The sequence below is a fragment of the Mus caroli genome, chromosome 18, assembly GCF_900094665.2.
Source record: "Mus caroli chromosome 18, CAROLI_EIJ_v1.1, whole genome shotgun sequence".
In the NCBI taxonomy this organism is placed as follows: Eukaryota; Metazoa; Chordata; class Mammalia; order Rodentia; family Muridae; genus Mus; species Mus caroli.
In genome coordinates this window covers 63,990,151-64,010,755 of record NC_034587.1, presented here as the reverse complement: position 1 = coordinate 64,010,755, position 20,605 = coordinate 63,990,151, and the positions used below count along the sequence as shown (strand labels likewise).

At 48.1% G+C, this 20,605-nt stretch overlaps 1 protein-coding gene across 2 annotated transcripts in view; it reads right to left on the bottom strand.

Moving 5' to 3' along the window:
* Positions 1-18,455, bottom strand: part of Impa2 (inositol monophosphatase 2) — a 30,883-nt gene extending 12,428 nt beyond the window's left edge. The window contains exons 1-3 of one of the 2 annotated variants that reach the window (XM_029471991.1): positions 18,172-18,455; positions 6,026-6,159; positions 197-304 (exon numbers count right to left, since the gene is read on the bottom strand). In XM_029471991.1, the coding sequence (XP_029327851.1) occupies positions 197-304; positions 6,026-6,159; positions 18,172-18,273 (344 nt within the window). In that variant the 5' untranslated portion in view covers positions 18,274-18,455. The remainder of the gene's footprint in view (positions 1-196; positions 305-6,025; positions 6,160-18,171) is intronic. The other variant, XM_021150962.2, reaches the window with a different exon arrangement.
* Between the last annotated feature and the right edge of the window lie 2,150 nt (positions 18,456-20,605).

Genomic DNA, 20,605 nt, shown 5'->3' with positions numbered 1-20,605 from the left:
AATTAAAAGCCATGTGCCTTGCCAAAAATATTTTTTAAAAATAATTTCTTTACATATTCTTTAGAGTCACAAGTGGAAAACCTTTTAAGATTTGATTCTCTCTTATAAGACTAGAAATCTACCATACACTTATGTTTTTAATACTTTATGGGGTCACACGGAGGCCCGTAATTGCATGCTCCCAACACCTGCTCACCTGTGCACGAAGTTGCAGGTGCCGTCGATGGGGTCGATGATCCAGGTCGGGCTGTGGGTGAGCACACACTTGGCCCCGGAGGCTGTGGCCTCTTCTGCAATGAACCTGCTGGGGCAGGGGGCTCAGCCTGAGTCAAGTCCAACACTCAGCAGAAGTGCGTATGTAGTAGCAGGGCACAAGGCTCTGGGTTCCAGCCCCAGTACCAAAACACCCCCCAAACCAGACTGACTCTCAGTGTTGCAGTTTTGGAGGCACACAAGGGAAATGGAGCAGGCCAGGCAGAGATGCAGGAGTGCAGAGCACCTGAAAGCACAGAGGCAAGCAAAACTTGGTTCCCAGTTCCGCACGGAGCTAGCGATGGGTTAGAGGCAGCGGAAGCCCGAGAGGTCTTGCTAGCATGCAGAGCAGAACCTGGGCCACAGAAAGGAAACTCTTACCTACACCTCCCTTCCCCACCTGGACCTTGTACTCTCTCCTCCCTAGCCTCTGCTTCCCTTTGGGAGAAAAGAAGGGCTGGACCTGGGAGCAGTGTGGTAAGCGGGATGCTTCCTGTCCCCCTGTCCTTAAAGCATCAGATTCCTGTCCTCAGAGTGTCTCCTTGCCATGCTCCTTCAGGGCCACACTGTCTGTCTCCAGATCAGAGGTTCTTGGTAGGGAGCTCTGGGTCAGCCCCTCTTTTGTAACAAGGCTCTGTGTAAATAAGGTTCCCTTAACTATCCCATGAGTGTGTTCTCTGTCCTACTAGGAGCCAAAACCCTAAGCTGAACATGTGCCGGTGTCTTAGGATTTCCGTTGCTGTGAACAGACATCATGACCAAGGCAACTCTTGTAAAGAACAATATTTAATTGGAGTTGGTTTACAGTTTCAGTGGTTCAGTCTATTATCATCATGGTGGCAACCAGGCAGGCATGGTACTGGAGAAGGAGCCAAGAGTCCTACATCTTCATCCAAAAGCCTGCCTGCACAATGACACACCTTCCTCCAACAAGGCCTCCTAATAGTGCCACTTCTCATGGGCCAAGCGTATTCAAACCACCACAGAAGGCCATTTGTAAAAAAATGGGGCCAACCAGCACCAGCTGCCCAAGCCAAAGGTTGGGAAGCTCTTTCCACTTCTTTTCACCTTCACGTGGGCTCAGAGAAAACAGCCTCTCTTAGGTGACACCAAATGTGCAAATTTTCTGCCAGTTTTCTAGGGCTTAGGAGTCATACCGTTTCCAGAACTGCCTTCTGAAGTTACTTGAAATTCCTAGAGTGTCCTAGAGTAAAAGTTTTTTTTTTTTTTTTTAAGGAAAACACATGATACTTTTACTTTTTAAAAGATGTATGCATTTTATATGCATTGTTGTTTTGCCAACACGCATGTCTATGTGAGCGTGTTGGGTCCCATGGACCTAGAGCTACAGACAGTTGTGAGTTGCCATCTGAGTTCTGGGACTTGAACCTAGGTCTTCTGGAAGAGCAGCCAGTATTGTTCTTAACCAATGAACCATCTTAAAAAGACAAGGAACAGCACCAAAGCTTGAATGCAGGACCGAGCAGATGGAAATGGCGACGAGATACACCTCAAGTCAAGAGGTAACAAGCTCTCTATGTGATTTAGACTGTCAGCTGCTTCTGAGGCTTTCTTCTCTCCCGGCTGTTGAGTGTGGTGTTAAATAGGTCATGACTGTCTCTTCAGTCCATGATGGAGCTGACTGATGCCATTAGGTCCCCTCTTCCCATGCCTACCAGCTGGCCCATAGGGGAGTCCAGGGTAAAACACAGTGGGAAGGGACTGGATACAAACGTCCAGCTTTGGTGGCAGGAAAGGGCTTTCCTATGTCAAGGGTTTTGCTTTACATTCTAATTGACTTAAGCATCCAACAGACATTGCTCTGTGCCGAGCATACCACAGGTTACAATAGCCTCAAGGGGGCAGAAGGCAGCAGGGCACCCTGAGTGACTTTTCCTTAGCTTGAGACAATCTCACAATCTTGGATGCATCACCTAGGAGGACATAGATGAATGACTACAAGTCACCAGAGTGAATGAAAGAGATGAAGAGAACAGAACACAGAATCAAGCAAACAGCTAGTTCTTTAAAAAGATTAACAAAACTGACACGCGCCTATCCAAGCATAAAGAAGAAAATGCAAATTAATAAGATTAGAGATGAAAAAAGGAGTTGTTAGAATAGACTCCAGTAAAATCCATGGAATTGCAGACTCTTCCAGATTTAGATCTAAAAGAAACTCACAAATTTTCTAATTATAGATCTGCCCAAACTAAACCTAGAAGATATAAACAGTTCACACAGGCAGGCAATGAGATTGAAGCAGTAGCACAGTCTTTCTTTCCACAAGTCCAGGATTGGACAGATCCACTACTGACTCCCACTAAACCTTTAAAAAAGGCCTAAGGACAACACTTTTCAGTTGTTCTACAGAGCAGAGAGAGACCACCACCAAATTCATCCTACCTAGTCAATATTATCTAAATAATTAAATATAGTAGTATCTAAATACCCAAACTGGATAAAGACTTAAAAACCAAACAAACAAATATTATAAGATGCAAAAATTTACAACAAAGTATTGGGAAATGGTTCAAGAACACATTAAGAAGATCCTACCTGGGGAGATGGCTCAATGGTTAAGAGCACTGACTGTGCTTCCAGAAGGTCCTGAGTTCAAATCCCAGCAACCACATGGTGGTTTACAACCATTCCTAATGAGATCTGATGCCCTCTTCTGGTGTGCGTGGAGACAGCTACAGTGTACTTATACATAATAAGTAATAAATAAATAAATAAATAAATAAATAAATAAGAAGATCCTACCTGACCACCATGTTGGTTCTATCCTAAGGATACAAAGTTGGTTCAATACTGCAAGTCATGTAATATTCCATATAATGCCTTAGGACATTAGCGTTATACATCAGACATAAGGATGGAAACAACCTTGGTAGGTGAAAAAAAGGCATTTGGCAAAGTTCAGCATGACTTCATGATAAAACTCCTGGAGAAATAGATGAACCATCACCTCAAAAGAATAAAAAGTATACATGATAAACCTATCGGACGTTACATGCAATCCTGAAAACTGCGCTTTTCCCCAAAAACCTGGATCAAGACAAGGATGGCACTAACACTGTTCTTAACCAACAAAGCGTTCAGAGTCATAAGCGTTCAGAGTCATAAGCGTTCAGAGTCGTAAGTTGAACAGTAAGATGAGAGCAAGATATACAGGTTGGAAGAACAGGAGAGAAGAAATAAGAGTCTGGCTTGCGTGAGGACAGTCCCCACAGGCTTGGCTATTGGAATGCTGAGACTTCAGAGAGCAGCACTACTTTGAAGGACTGGGAGGCGTGGCCTTGTTGGAGGAAGTATGTCACTGGGGGTTGGGCTTCGAGGTTTCCAAAGCTCAAGCCCCAGTGTCTGTCTTCCGGTTGTCTACGGATCCAGAGGGAGATCTCTCAGCTCCTTCTCCAGCACCATGTCTGCCATACTCCCACTCCCAGGATAATGGACTACGCTTCTGAAACTGTAAGCCCGCCCTAACTAACTAATGCTTTCTTTTGTAAGCATTGCCTCAGTCATGGTGGTTTGCTGTATCGTCCCCAGACCCCAGGCAAAGGAGGTAATTTAGCTCAGTGATTGAAAACTTGCTTAGGCCCTGGGTTCAACTGATACTCCCACCCCACCCCACCTCCACCCTGAGAGAGCACTAAAAAGCAGTAAAAGAATGTATATATTTTAACCAAAACTTACTCTTTAATTCACATATATTTATCCACAGGCGGGGAAAACGGGAGACACCTATCGTGTTTGAGGAGATTACCATGTGTCACCCACGGCCACAAAGATACACAGCCAGACTAAAATAATTGATACCCAGATCTCCAGGAACTGCCCTCCCAGTTTTAGAAGTTTAGCATCTTTATGAGACATTACATGAGAAAAGGAAGCCAGGCCCTGATTCCAAAGCCCTGTTCTTCAACATCTGTCATTTAGAAACCAGGGTCTAGGGAGGGGCTGCTGTATAGTCCAACTCTAGAGCCCATGGACCTTCTAGCGCTTCGAGAGAAACGCTGAGCCAATATCTTCGATTTTCTAAGGAAAAGATGACTGTCTTATATTCAATCTTACACAAGATGGCCCAAGAAGACAAAAGAACTCTGGCCCTTAGCTTTTGAAAAGGGACACCCTTGTGAAGGCCTATGTCTCACCATCTGCTTTGTCCCCAGCAAGGGGTGTCTGTTACTGGACACCGGCAGTGAACAGAATCTGACACAGAGCACATGGAGCACAGGACCCTGGGTGGCAAGGGAGGCCCCACTAACTTTTAGAGGTAGGGCATGCTTTTACAGATCTCTCTGGAGTCAGAGGCAGGGAGTGATTCCGAGCATGTGCTGTTGGAAGCAGAACCTCCGACATAGATAGACAATGTGGTGGTTTGCATATGCTTGGTCTACGGGGAGTGACACTATTAGGAGTGACACTATGATAATAAGGACAGAACCTCTGAAAGTAGAAGCCAGCCCCAATGAAATGTTGTCCTTTATAAGGACATGCCTTGGTCATGGTGTCTGTTCACAGCAATAAATCCATAACTGAGACACACACACAAACATACAATATCTTTAAAAACAAAATAAGATTATTAAACTAAAAAAAAAAAACCAGTGCCGAGATGAGTAACCTCCTTTACAAGGTGTGGCCAGGGAGGTCTCTGACGCCTCCAAAACAATCCTGGCTATTGCTCACCAGAACTAGATGGCAAACCCCTCAGGCTTTGGTTGAAGGATTTAAGAGAAACCAAGTTGGAACTGAGCTGGAAGCTACCCTGCTGCTGCTAGCTTTCATAGTGCTGGAGGGGAGAAATGACATCAGTGGTCTAATTTGGCTGTGGACACTGTAAGCATATTACCAACCTGCCAGGCAAGATATGCCCACTTTCCAATTGACTTTGAGGCCCATTCAATAGGAGGGAAGTCATGTATGGAATTTAAAGTCTATGGCTGGGGACACTGTAGATCCCAGAAGAGAAATTACTATTGTTTCGGTAAATGGACATGATGTAGCTGTCAAACTGCCTTTCAAATGTTTACATTTAAGTCCACAGAACTTTGAGGAGAAAAACTTCTTGTTGTAGTGGATGGCAGTTACTGAGTGTCTTATAACTAGGCTAAGCGCTATTGTAAGTGGGAATAAGTGACCGTTGAATGTTTAGCCCTAAGTGACAGTGAGGTTTATCATCCCCTCTAAGGCTCAGGGAACAGAGGAGGAGGGAGCAGAATGAATTTCAAGGTTAGAGGAAAGGGGAGTGTTGAGAAATGCCATCTTCCAGGTATGATCTGGCTGTTACACTCCTGAACTTGTAGCAGGTATAATTACCTGCACAAGATATATATATATATATATACACATATATGTATGTGTGTGTATATATATATATATAAAATAACATACATTATATATATAATTCTATGTAACAAAAATCTCATATTTACTCACTGTTCATAAAAGTATTCCTGGAAAAGAAACCTACAGAACAGTCTAATAAAATGATTGTAATATACATTTTTTAAAAAAGCGGACGCTCTTCTGTATCCCTAAGGAGACATCAAGGCTGGATGGTTGTTAAATCACAGCAAAGAGAATTGAAGCAATCAATTCTCTTCCCTAAAAATGGAAGGACCTGGGCTTGGGCTTAACAACTTGGGGTTTCCCATCTACCCTTCAGAGATAGGTGGCAGGATGCCTCGTAGAGGGACTGTGGCCTCCTTCCTGGCCTCCTCCTGTGGTGACTTCCTGGGGTGTGACTCCTGAAGAGAGTGCTCACCTGTGTGAGGGAAACCGCTTTCGCAACTCAGAAACAATTAAATCTTCTACTCGGTGATCTGTTTCTGTCACAAGATCGGCAGCAGAGGTTTTGGTAGAGACGTGTTTTTCCTCTGTCAGGGCCTTCCTGATGATCTGAAATAAACCATGAGAGGCAGTGAGGTCTGTGGGCCCCCTTGTGACCCCAGCCTTCTTTGGGGAGTTGCTAGCCTTGACCAGGACCTGGGGTTTTCTCCCCTCCTCCTTCCCTGATTCTAGGAATCTTAACCACCAGACCTTACTCGGACTCCCCACCTGAAATGCTACATTCAAATTCCACTCAAAGCTCTACCTTTGAAACAGTTTTCTCTGGAAGGAAAAAAAAAGATTTGAAAAAGGCTGGGGTGCCGTCAATAGGAGCTCCCCAAAATAAGATGGTGGGACACAGGTTTGCCTCGGAGAATCTTGTGATTTCAAATTTGCGAGATCTGTGTGTAAGAACTTTCCTCTTATTTCACCGTATGAATCATGCACACATGTGATGTGCCGGTGAATACAGGCTACAAACATCCCCACTGAGAGCTGAGCTGCGTCATAGGAAGCGAGGCTGGCGCTTGCTGCTGTACACAGAAGAGCACCAGCCACCTACAGGGGCACAGCAAAGGCGCTGGAGGATTCTCAGGGACCATGAGCGTAGCCTCTACAACAGCTGGGTGAGCTGGCAGGGCCTCTGGGTTGGACCCACTATGACTAAACACAAGGGTAAGGCTTGGGTTGGCACCACTTCTGCTGCCCAGGTGTTGTTCCAGGAACTCCTAGACACCCAAACAGGAAACCAGAACACAGTCAGACTATCACTGAATGCTTCAGGAGGATCAATGACAGCGTGTGGAAGAAAATGACACCTCCAGTTCTATCTGGGACTGTTTTCTTCATGTCTGTCTGTCCGTCCATCCAAACCTGGATAAAAGTGGTGAAGTCAGGGTACGTAAATATAGACTTGACATATTCCCTCCAGAAACAGCTACCTTCCCAAATCACATATTTCTCTCTAAAGCACCATCAAGGGTAGGCAAGTCGGCTCAGGGGGTAAAGTGCTTGCCATGCGGGCTCGAGTTCAGTCTCCAGCATCTTTGTAAAGGTGGAAGGAGAAAAAGTGGTGCACAAAGTTGTCTTTCTGTCTCCACATGTGCTTTATAGGACATGTGTCTGGCTCCCAGCAACCACATGGTGGCTCACAATCATCTGTAATGAGATCTGACGCCCTCTTCTGGTGTGTCCAAAAACAGCTACAGTGTACTTACATATAACAAATAATCAATCTTTTTTTTTTTAAACTTTATTTATTTAATGTACGAGTGCTCTGCTGCATATACATCCACCTGCATGAAGAGGGCATCAGATCCCCCTATAGATGGTTGTGAGCCACCATGTGTTTGCTGGGAATTGAACTCATGACCTCTGGAAGAGCAGCCAGGGCTCTTAACTGCTGAGTCATCTCACCAGCCCAATAAATAAATCTTAAAAAACAAACAAACAAACCAAAAACCAGAAACAAGACATCCAGTGGTCCCACACTCAGCATTCCCTGCAGCAGCTCTCGCCTGCTCTTGCCTCAATGTCCTTCCCAGAAAACAGCCTACCTATGCGGTGCTTGTTTTAATCTGGGCTGCAAACACAACAGATAAGCATGACTATAGAAGGTTTGGAAATGACAGGCAATGCAAAAGCCAAGAGGTCACCTACAGTCCATTAACTTCAGCTCACCACTACTGTTCACATCCTGCCCGCCTCCCTCCTGCACTGCAGGGCTTCCTGTCTTGAATGGGCAATATCCTGCCCACTACTATCACCCCCGCTCATTCACTTACAACACCACTCATTCACTTACAACACCGATTTGCACACAACAGCATCGCTTGCCAAAGCCATCTTCACAGGTGCTCATAAATTCAACACTCTTCAAGTGTCTAGCTCCCATGAGGCCTGACATCCTCCAGGAATTTCAAATTCTGGGCCAGTCCAGGCAGGCTACTTGGCACTGTGTGTATATCGTATCCAGTGTATGGGTGCAGCAAATGTAGCTGGGTAATGTGCATGCTGTGGTGGGGGAGCCAGGGGAGAGGGATCTATCTCAAGAGTCTAACAGGTCGACATAGCCACAGAGCTTCTGGACTTCGGTTGGAAGAAGACAGACCTCTAGGTTGGGGTTGGGACACACACACACACACACACACACACAAAGAAATCTCCATTTTGAACCAGTGCCTCCTGGGACCTGCTTAAGAGGAAGCAGATATGAAATCAGTTGATGTGGCCTCCACGTAGAAGCTAGACTGAGGATTTAAGACAGAGATTAGAGGGCTGGAGAGATGGCTCAGCGGTTAAGAGCACTGACTGCTGCTCTTCCAAAGGTCCTGAGTTCAAATCACAGCAAGCACATGGTGGCTCGCAATCATCTGTCATAACAAATCTGACTCCTGGAGTGTCTGAAGATGGCTACAGTGTTCTTACATATAATAAATAAATAATTAAATCTTACAAAAAATTTAGAAAACTTCTGAAAACTCCCCAGTGGCTTCCTATCACTCCCCAAGCCCCCAAATGTTGCACGGCTCACCCTCTACAACCCAACATATCAAGTTGCTCTCCTTCATCTGTTTCAGACTTCCCTGCTGATCCTAACAGCATCTGTTTCTATCCAGGGCCTTTATATATATAGCCTGGCCCTCCACCCATCCCTTCTTCCCACCTGCTACTGTCTTATATGCTTAGTACTTGGCTGTGCTACCCCATTACAGCATGAGGTCCCTGACCGCAGACGTCCCCTGACTTTGTCTAGCTGCCTGTGTGGAGCTGTGTCTGGAGTACAGTAACTGCTAAGGACCGTAAGGCACATGGACTGCAGGAATGGTTCCTTTGTCATTTCTTCCAACAGAACCACTGATGTCTGTTTAAACACCAGCTACCCTGGGTCTGTTCTCTTAGCTCTTCCTCTGGCTGTGCTAGCAAAGGTTCCAATGTGCCCAGAACCTACTACCCTCTGGGCTTCCCTAGAACATGGCCTCATCTAGTCTTCTGCTTTCAAAGCCAAACTCAGTCTGCCTTACTCACCCCACCATCTACCCCCATAACCACACTTTTCCCCAGCAGGAAACAGGTGGCCCTCACTGGGGCCTGGGTGGCCAACGTCCTGAGGGAAGCATGTGTCAGCTTTCTGGATTTGGCCTTAGGCATCTATCTCTTCCTCCTTTTAGGAACAAAGTCCCCATGTTTCAGGTAGGTCCAGAGATTGCCCTGATTTCCCCCTTGTACTCCTGAGCTTGGCAATCTGTTTCCAGGGTCTTCCAGGGTGAGAATGGAGAACCTCTGCAGCTTCACAGCCATGTCCTCCAAGAAACACCCAACTTTCCCCTTGGTGGGTTTCTCCCTTTTCAGAGTTTGTGATCCTTGCGAATAACAGCCAGGGTGGTCCCAAGAAGAGGCCCTCGTCATAGGACAGAAAACCTTAGCTCCTGGGGTGTGAGGGGGGGAGGCGGTCCACAAGCAGAGCCCCACTCGGGGCCATGTACTAACCACACATCACCCTGCTCTTGCTATAGGGATCTGAAGAGCTTCAAGACCAGCAGGAACCCTGTCTCTCAGGTACATCTTCATTCCCATGATGTCCCTCTAAGGGTGGTGTCCTTCCATGAGGTTTTTGTTGCCAGATATTCCTGTTTGTGGTGGTGTGAGTGAGAATGGCCACAATAACCTCATCTATTTGAATGCTTGGTCTCCAAGGAGTGGAACCCTTTGAAAGGATTACAAGGATCAGAAGGTGTGGCCTTTTTGGAGTAGGTTGGTTTTGAAAGTCCAAAAGTCCTAGTGCTTTCTCTCTGTCTGTCTGTCTGTTTGTGGATCAGGCTGTAGCTATGAGCTACTGCTCTAGAGTCACCAGTGCTACCTAAGCCTCTGATACTGTAAGCAAGCCCCCAGTTAAATGCTTTCTGTCATAACAGTTGCCTTGGTTATGGCGTCTCTTCACAGCAAAAGGACAGTGACTAAGACACCATTCTTCTGACTCAGCCAGATAGGCACCTCCTGCATAAGGGGCCTCTCGCAGAGACCAGCATGTGTCCCCAGCACTCGGTGACTGGTGAGAACCCCTTCATTCTGTGTCCACCTCCTACAAGCAGATGTGAGTCTCTGCAAAGGCTGCCACACCTGCAGGTCCCCACCAACACTTGCCGATGGGGCAGATAAAGATGCCTCGCTGTCTTACACCGAGGTGCCTACTCACCACACTGGAAGGCCTTTGTAAGTTTGTGATGGCATGTCTAACCTCAGGGATAGTTAACAAGCTTGGTTTTTCAGTTTAAAAGTCCCACCACTGAGTGTGGCGCTCAGGGGCCACTTGGGATTGGTCACTACGACCCAAAAGCCTCTATCCACACCAGGCCTCACCTCACCACAGATTCTGTAAGAGGGGTTCAATGTGGTTTGGGGGTGACGTGCTCTTTTAAAACAAGACTGTTCACTTTAGCCTTTGTTGTGTTATTGTGGCTGCCATACTGGATAGAATGTGCCTGTGCCCTCCAATAGTGCTACTTCCCTTCCATCAGGTCCTGGCCTCACACTAAGCCTTGTGTATGCCTTCTCCCCTCCTGCCACTGTTTTTGGAGACATGGTCTTACTATGTAGGCTGGGCCAGCACTGAACCATGCTCTTTCTGCCTCGACGTCTGGAGTGTGGGGGATCAGACAAATTCAGTTAGGTAACTAGCCTGTTGTTTCTTGTGTGGCAGGCCCTTCATACCCAGCCTGAAGTGCATGAGGCCGTGAGGCCACCCTGGGACCATCCCATGTCAAGCTCAGTCCCTCGCTGGTCTCTCCTGCATGCCTCCTCTCATCTCTCTGGACACAATGTCCCTTTTAGTTATAATGACACCCCAAGCTACCCCGACCGCAGACTTGCTCTCCCAGTCACACCTCAGCACATCTAGGTCTTGGCTGAGCCTCCTTCTGAGTCAGTGGCTGGTAGCCATAGCATCTGACTAGGGGGAAGGGACACTGGCTGTCTTGTCTCTTCCCTAGACTGTGTGCTTTTAAGGCAGTGAGCTTTTCATCATAGCATCTTCAGGATAAGCTCACCCTCCTCCGCAGGCAAGCTGGTAAGCCTCCTCAGCATGCCTTGGATGGTGCCAGCTCTGTGGACTAACACATGAGGAAGCTATACAAATTCATTTACCTCAGCCAGTGAGTTCACAACTGTGGGCTCATCTACCTTCTTGTTCTTGCCCATTTTCTATCACTGACTGAGTAGAGATAAGCTACCTTTCACAACCAGAGCTCTGAGATGAACAGCCACTCGGGACCCAGAGCCATAGTGTGCTTGTCTACAGCAACAGTGGCATCTGAGACATCGAGTTGTTTTAAGAGTCCAGGCCAGCTGCCTGGGCCGACTGATAACACTCTCAGACTCCTACCACTCTGGCTTTTGTCAGAAAATAAATCTGACAAAAATCTAATGGCTTATGACCAGACATTTCACTCACTCACACACACACACACACACACACACACACACACACACACACCCCACATGCGAATGTCAAACAGGAACCTAAAATCTAAGGTTGGGAAAAGTTTAACTTATATAAATAATTTATAAATATATACATAAATATATAAAAATAATATATATTATATTAAAAATATATATTATTATATTGTAGGGCTTTTTAAAAGAAAAGGAAGCTAAAGAAGTTTAACTCTTAATCTTCACACACTGAGGGGAGAGGTGACAGAGTGTTCGCCACCATGCGGTGAGATCTAAAAGCCTGTCACCCTGCTCTGTAGCCATAGCTAAGCTGCAGTGGGAGATGGGGGTGCATGCTGTGTCCCAGCTCAAGCACTTTCCCATGACTCATTCCCCCTTAATCTTGGAGATTTTAATCATTCTGCCAGCAACAAGTTAGCGTGTGCTGTTATTTTCTAAGCTCTTTTCCATGACTCTTTTCCCTTTACTCTTAAGAGATTTTAATAAACTCTACCAGCAACAAGTTCGTGTGAGCTTAAAAAAAATTGTTTTTACAGGTACTACCTACAGCACGTGCTTTAGAGACCTTCTGGCATGCCTTTCTCACCTCTCCGAAGAGCCTTCAGTTAATGTTTAATATATAAAATGTGTACCTAAGTCACTGAAGCCTGAATTCCAAACTCCAAAAGGAAAGTTACGCATCTCCCCCAGTGTCAGACAACCTAAGCCGAGCGCCTATTCTAGCCAACTGCGCATCTATCTCCCTTTCTCATGCCCCCCAGCCCAGTCTCACCTCACTCAGGCTTAGGCTAAGGCTCTTGCAGCTCCTGGATTCTATACTTATTTCAGCCACGCCACCTTCATATGCACCTTTGCCTGACCTTTTGTGTCTTCCGCTCCACACCCCCTGAGCCCATCACTTCGCCCTTCTCGAAGATACAAATTAACACTGACAGTCTTTCAGGAAGCTGTCCCCACCTCTCAGGCTCTCTTGTGACCTCCTTTATGTGGTCTTATGGATGGCAGGCTTCTGTGGCTAGTCTCCATCCGTGGCAGAGGGACGTCAGGCAGTGCTCACCAGAGGCTAGGAGCAAGCAGAGGCAGCCACACTGGGATTCTCAGACTGACTCAGCCTGGGGGAAACCAAAGCCTCCCCTCAGCTCAAGTCTCTCCTTGACTTCCAGGAGAAGCCAGGAGCAATCCTGGCTAGCCTGAGAGTCAGGCAGGCTAAGGCTGGGAGTAAGGGTTGGTCAGGATTCCCTCTTCTGCAACCCACTTTGATCCAGTGCTGGGGTGGGCATGGAAGGGGAATGCCTAGAGTTGGTTACCAATATTTCACTCTTCCAGCTATACAGCCACGCCCTCCCCATCATCCCCATCATCATCATCATCATCATCAACACAAGGCAGAGATTCCCTTGGGTTAGCAAAGGGCCACCTCAGGGACTCAGATATCAGAACTGGCTCTCCATCAGCATTTCCTCAGGTGAGACCAAAAAGGAAATCCACCGGACTCCCTCCTTCCCAGACACACATTCAGTCTTTCCCCTTCTTAAAGACTCCATTCCCATTTTTCTCAGACAGCTTTTGTTAGAAAAAAGGAACATGAGGCATATACAAAGAGGGGGACCCAAAGTTCCTGAGCCCCTTCCCCACTGGGGGAAACAAAACAAAACTAAAGTTAAATAAAATTTGGGGCTGGGGTGAAGGCTCAGTCAATGAAGTGTTTGTGATGCAAGTATGATAACCTGAGGGTGGGTTCCCATCACCAACATAAAAGCCAAGCATGGTGACACCTGCCTGTGACTCAAGAACCAGGGATACAAAGACACGGGTGGTGATGGTGGGTGTGGTTGCCAGAGGCATGCTGGCCAGTTGGTCCGGCTTAGATACTGTGAGAAATTCTGTCTCAAAAAATACAAAGGTGGTAGAGTGGGATGGAAAGATGGCTCAGTGGTTTACAAAACTCTTATTCTTGCACAGGACCAGGTTCGATTCCCAGCACCTACATGTAATTAACCTCTGTAACTCCAGGTCCACGGGATCCAGCGCCCTCTTCTGGCCTTCTTCAGCACTGCACTCATGTGCTGCACACACCTAACATGCAGGCAAGACACCCACATACAGAAAAAGAAAATCTTGAAAAAAATTACAGTAGGAGGCAGCAGAGGAAGACACCTAACATCAACTTTCACCTTCAAATACGGACGCACACCATTTCTTTTTTTCTTTTTTCTTTTTCATTTAAAGAAAAATCTGAATAAAGGAAATGAAACAGAAGGAAAAGAGGAGGAAGATGAGGCGAAATAACAGCAATACACTGATGGCTGTGTAAGTTCAGCCCTGGGGAAATCAAGGGAGGAAGATCCTGAGGTCAAGACCAGCCGGGGCTACATAGTAAGACCCTGTCTCACAAATTCAAACCAAAGAAATAAAAAGAAACACATCCCCTTTTAGCATGACTTCACATAAGGAAAACAGCTGGCTTCTCGGGTGGGGTCAGGATACTGGAAAACCAGCACACCCTCCAAAGGGCACCTGCTTCTCAGCGCTACTGACCTGTTGCTTCACAGGGACCCTGGGTTTCATCCGCAGCACTGGGGTGGCAGGCAGAGAAGGGACTAAATGCTGGCGAAGGTTTCAGAGTTCCCTCCTAGGCTGGCTCCTGAGATAGCGGGGGCGGGGGGGAGGGGGGGGGAGTTGTAGGTCACTCAGGGACTGACTGTGGATGTAAGATCACTGCCCTCTTTCTCTGCACTTCCTTCAGTGGTAGATGTCTCAGCCCAGCCTGGGCAGGAGAACGGAGTCATCAGAGGAAGACAGAGTCATCAGAGGAAGACGTCATACAGGGGCGTTTGGGACTCTCCCAAAGAGAAGAGCAGGAGCTCAGGCTGGGGTGATAGCATCCTGTGGGCAGCCAACTGACCAGCCTCCCCACGTTCTACCTCTCCTGCAATCTGCATCTGGTCAGTCTTTCTCGACTGGGAATTCCACTGGGCTGTCCATGTGTCAGAAGCTCAGGACACCCCCACACCTGCCTCACCGGCAGTTCGCTTTCTCAGGACACTGTCCACCCTGAGTGACACCCGACTTTCAGGCCCAAATCCCTGATATCATCCTAGCGCCGTTCCCTCACGACCCACATCCACCTCAAACTGCCACCTCAGCCTTGGTAATCAATCCTTTATCATCACCTCTTTCTTAACACAGCTCAGCCATATTGGGTAGGATCTACACAGCAGCCAGGTGGACTGCGGCTATTGAGTCTCACACAGGATACTATACACCCCTCACATCACATTCAGAGCGAAGGCTATGCACAGTCCCTGAGCTGCTCGACACATATCGCCTCGTGAATGAATGTCACTGCTTTAGTGCCACAGTTCAAAAAACAAACACTATCAAAGAAGCAAATAAACATGCAAAGGACATTTAAAACTAATGAAATACAGTCTCACCTCCCCAGATCTCCCTTTTTTGCAAGTGGGCAGAAGTCAAATGTAGATTCGACCTGGTCTCCTAGATTCGCTACTAACCCCATCAGACCCGGCATCAGCTAGTACTTAAGTGGGTATGAACAATTTGGGCAAGAATCTGAGTTGAGGCCGGGCGTTGGTGGCGCACGCCTTTAATCCCAGCACTCGGGAGGCAGAGGCAGGCGGATTTCTGAGTTCGAGGCCAGCCTGGTCTACAGAGTGAGTTCCAGGACAGCCAGAGCTACACAGAGAAACCCTGTCTCGAAAAACCACACACACACACACAAAAAGAATCTGAGTTGATATTTAGGTTTCATGAGATCTATCTGTGGGGTGTGCAGGCATAGCTGTCTGTAAGTTATTGTTATCTAGCCTATAAAGGGATGGCTCTCAGAAGCGTTCCTCCTGCCCCCCCCCCCCACACCATTTGGCCTGTAGGCTGCCACTGTACAGAAAAAGGAATATACCTGTATAGGACAGATGGCTCGAGAAAGGTACTGACAGGCTAGAAGAGAGGTTTTAAAAGCATGCAGCTGGAATCAAAGCCTGCTCGACACCCTTCATGTTCCAAGTAATATATAAAATATGGCAGCATTCAAGAAAAGTTAAAGTTCTTGGTCGATGACAACTGTAAAAATTTTAATTGCAGGGGCTGGAGAGATGACTCAGCAGTTAAGAGTTAACTGCTCTTCTGAAGGTCCTGAGTTCAAATCCCAGCAACCACATGGTGGCTCACAACCATCGGTAATAAGATCTGATCCTCTCTTCTGGGGTGTCTGAAGACAGCTACAACGTACTTACATATAATAATAAATCTTTAAGAAAAAAAATTAATTGCAGTAGCACAAATTTTCTAAAATATCAACAACAAATTTCAGCTTTGCAATAGGAAAAACTGTGTACTTTTCTTGCCCCTCACGGGTAACAACACTACAGTGAGCCGGGATTATGCTATACAGCTATAATCCCAGCACGCGGGAGGCAGAGCCAAGGGGATCATGAGGCCAACCTGGGCTAAACATGGAGACCCTCTCAGGAGGAAGAGAAGAACAGAAGGAATGAGGGAGAAAATACTGTAAGGACTAAGGGCGTGGCTCTGTGGTAGGGCATGTGCGAAAGGCGCTGGGGTCTCCTGCAATGCACGCACGCACGCACAGCCAGGATTTCTGAAATGCAGGGATGACGCCGGCAGGTTGAGGATAAAGGGGCTGTGGGTTGAAAAGAAGGTAAGGGGAATTGCAAGGCAAGGGGGCATCCCTGCAACAGGAAGCTCTCTCAGGACGGAGCAAAGAAAACTCAGGAGCAGATAGTGTCCCCAGGTCACACTGGGTATACAGATCTTGGGAGCTCCCTGACCTTTTAGCAGTCAGCCCCCAGACCCTCAACTAGTAATTGTGTGCAGCCCCCAGAGAACGAGTGGGACATTGGCACAGGTGGAGCTGGAGACTCAGGTCACTCGCTGCCATGCGGGCTGCCTTGCTGAAGGCTGTTTTCTCCAGTCAGGACTGGATTACTACCGATCATCGTTTAAAGAATCTTTCTCTCTTTTCACACAGGTTACCATGACCTTGTGCGCCTTCGGTCTCTCTCAGCCTTTCCCTCACTCAATGCCAGGCAGGCAGGAAGCAGCATAATTCCCTAGAGGGAGCCTAGAGTCCTGCGCTTCCTGACCAGACTCCTAATGTCAGAATCTTTATTGGACTGCCTTTCTCTCCTCTCTTGAAGCTTTTTTTGTTGTTGGGAAATTGCAAAAACAATCTCTTTAAGTTAAAATTTAGAAGACCCTTAGGCACTGTGTCGGTGGCACTGCAAGCTTCCGATGGGTGTCACTGAATACTAAAAATCACTCAAGCCTCCATACCTTTAAAGATTTAAATCTGAGAGGCTACAGGACGGGGAACTTCCCTCACCAGCTTTTACAGAGTAGTGCCTAAATCCTACATGTGCTTCTCAAATTCACCAGAGGGGGGTGGGGGGAACACCAACAAAACGTTGTAGTGGAACCTTAAAGTTCCTGCATACCCTCTCTGACACAGCTCTCTGAAAGGATGCTCCTGAGACGCAGAGATGGCAAAGAGGGTTGTCAGTTCCAGCTTACAGAGCCTCTGCTTTCCAGGAAGACTGTCTGCCCTGAGCTCAGCTGTCAGGGAAGGGCCTTTTTACTGCATATTGCACAGGGTAGTTTTAAAGTATTTTGTTCTTCTGCTTTTTGCTATGTTGGGGATGTGCATGCTAGCTACCACTATACCACTGGACTCCATCCCCAGCATGGTGACAACATTTTTAATACAGGCATCCCTTTAGAGTCTTTTCGGATACACTTGAATATAATGCTTTTTGGATAAAAGCCTTTCTGTCCACGGCACTACTGTAATTCCTGCTCCCCTCCTCCGAGTCAGCAGAGCTCAAACACATGTCCTAAGGAGCACAGCAACCGGGCCTGCTCTGACGTCTTGGGGAACCTCTGCACAGTCACTCCACCAACTCGGCACTGCTTTAGGGAACAGTTAGGGAGCGAACACAAAAATGAAAGAGAAAAAAACCAGAGGCGTCACAGTTAGTTTTCAAACCCGGTCTGGTTTTTTTCAGCTTTGCACTGGTTTCCATCCTTCCGGCAGTCTTAACGAGTTCCTCCTGAACTCGGGTCTGTGCCAGTCACTCCCTGGAGGCGCTCGCTCTCAGGCTGTGAGCCTAGGCTGTCTGGGCTCAGGATGCAAGGAGGACAACCAGCTGCAACCCAGCTAGAGCTCTACGCGCCTCGGGTTGAAACAGGGAAGCACCCACAACTTGGCTGCAGAGCTGATCCTTAAAAAGAAACTGCGGTATTCTAGCCTCGCAGGGACGTTTGTATTCCAGGTGACTCAAACGCCAAGGTCAAGTACTCAGCGCTTGGCCATTCCATCGCCCAATGAGCAGCGCGTCCCTCATGCTTTGCCGACGGCTGTGCCCTTCTCCCCATGGTGCTGACCCCCATGCTCCCCATGCAAACCTCCTCCCGCTGTAGGGAGTGGGGGGGGGGTGAAGGGCCAGAGAAAGGTGAGCCCAGAAACAACACAGGCCCTATCCTTGCAACTCAACTCCGCTCCCGCCCACGTGCCCGCAGCACGCCCACGCCGCCCATCTCCGGTGTTCCATGGAGCTCTGAGGAGCTGGGTGCTGCCACCGCACTCACTTGTCCCGCACGCAGCGCCAACTGCACGGCCACCTCGAAGCACTCGTCCCAGGGGCCCACGCCCTGCACCAACTCTTCCTCTTCCTCGCTGCTCCGCTTCATCTTGGCTTCGCCGGGCCCCGCCACCTTCTGCTCTGTTCCGCGTGCTGCGGCCGGACCCAGGCTCCCACTCGTGGCCGCCGCCAGCACCGGAGGCTCCGCACAGTCCCCTCGCCTTCCCGCCAAGCCGTGCGTCCTCCAGCGCGCGTTGCAGCAGGAAGGCCCGCAAGGGGCTGCAGCCCAAGTAGGCGCGCCTCGAGCCCCGCCCCGCCCCCGTCTCCCAATTCAAGCCCTTGCCCCGCCTTCCCTTTCCCTGACCACGCCCTTCAGCGTTAGCCCCGCCTTCCAGAAGAGGCCCCGCCCTGCGCTCTTTGTCCCTCCCCCACTGCCTTTCTAGCCCAAGCCCCTCCCCACCTCTGCGTCCAATGCAGTCCTCGCTCCGCCCTCTCCCCGCCCCCATCCCACTCTCCGCCCCGCTCCGCCCCACCTCCCCAACTCCATGCTCGCCCTGCCCAGCCACGCGCCAATCCCGGCTCACTTTCCAGCCTGTCCTGGCCAGGTGGCTATTGGGAACGCAAGGTGGGCACTTCCAGTCCTTGGCGGCTGGTGATGGGCGGGTATCGGAACTCTTCCTGCGAGCACGCATACTGCCTGGTCCCCAGGTGTGAGGTGGGTGGGAACTGCAAGCCAAACCGCAGGACCGTCTCTGGGTTTTGTAAACTGTTTAAACTTAAAACTTGTTTGGAGCTCTAGCTAAGACTGTGATTAGAATTTATATGGCGAGGAATAACCTTTTTAACCTTGAAAACTAAGCCACGCCTATTGTGAAAATGCAAATACTAGGAAGACACGTCCCGGGGTGTTCAAGAGTTTAACTTCACTAGTCCCTCTATCCACCGCTTTTATAGAAATTGACCCACATAAAATGACTCTGGAGTGTGAATTCTCAGTCTGGGAGGACTTTTATGTAAAAACCTTGACGGGCCGGATTTTTTTTTTTTTTTCTAAGTTAACCTAAAGATGGCAGTAAGCCGTTTTAGCTAGGGTCACCTTTAAGGACTCTGCCTCACCTACCTCATAACAGAAAGAAGGAACAAGGATCGCTGAGGTCAGTATGTGACCGCTAAAGGCATTTTCTCCTCCATCTTTGTTTTTCTTTCATAATATTCAAGATAAGGGTGTTGGATTACTGAAAACGCTTAAAGCTGCTCTGAGTGTCTCTTTTACAAATGAACCGTGAGGCTGAACCGTGAGGCCGGTGAACATGGTTCCGAAGGTGTTTTCCTGCATAGCCGGATAAGCTGAGCTCCGGCCTCCGCATCCTTGGTGGGAGGAGAGAACCCACCCTGAAAATTGTCCTCGGACCACATGCACAGGGGTGTGCCATGTACACAGGTGTGTACAGAAATAAATAACGCGTGATTTTTAAAATTGAATGAAAAATGAGGCCGTGACCAACCTAAAGTATGGTTTGAGGAGGTTTATTGTAAAAGTGAGGGGGAGCCTAGCCATCTAAAAGAATCCAGACTGAACAGGCGAGCTGACTGAAAGCCAGGAGTTGGCTGAAACAGGTGAGCCCCAGGACTTGGGGGTGGGGGTGAGGACAAGGGGATCCCAGAAGAGCAAGCCAGGAGCAAAAAGAACCAAAGAGTGCTAGTAGCCAAAATGACTGAGTTATATAGGGAACAGAAGCTGGGGGGAGGGAAACAGAAGCCCAGCCCCTGGGAAGGAGAGGTTTAGGGTAGGTGGTGGGTGAGTGAAACCTGTCCCGGGTTTATTTGAAAACTTACAAACATTTAAAAAGTGAAAAAGTGGTAGGTGAGCCGGGCGGTGGTGGCGCACGCCTTTAATCCCAGCACTCGGAAGGCAGAGGCAGGCGGATTTCTGAGTTCGAGGCCAGCCTGGTCTACGGAGTGAGTTCCAGGACAGCTAGGGCTACACAGAGAAACCCTGTCTCCAAAAAAAAAAAAAAAAAAGGTGGTAGGTGTTGTCGCATTGCTAATTTTCATTGGAGATTAAAGACGAGGCATGATAAGATTTGACTTTGGCTCTTTCTAGCTCCCCTCCCTGCCTCCACACTATGGTTCAATCTAGAAGCTCAGTTATAATGGTATGAAAATTTTATTACAGGTATCAACCTACTTGCAGAAAATATTGATAACTTCTTCGTCTAACTGACAAATATCTATCAGTATAATAGTGTGTTTTTGACAGGTATGAAGATCGTGGCCAACCAGGTCTCTTTTTTCTTACCTCCATTCAAATACAGAATGGTCTTTGTGGCCGGGAATGGTAGCCCACGCCTTTAATCCCAGCACTCGGGAGGCAGAGGCAGGTGGATTTCTGAGTTCCAGGCCAGCCTGGTCTACAAAGTGAGCTCCAGGACAGCCAGGGC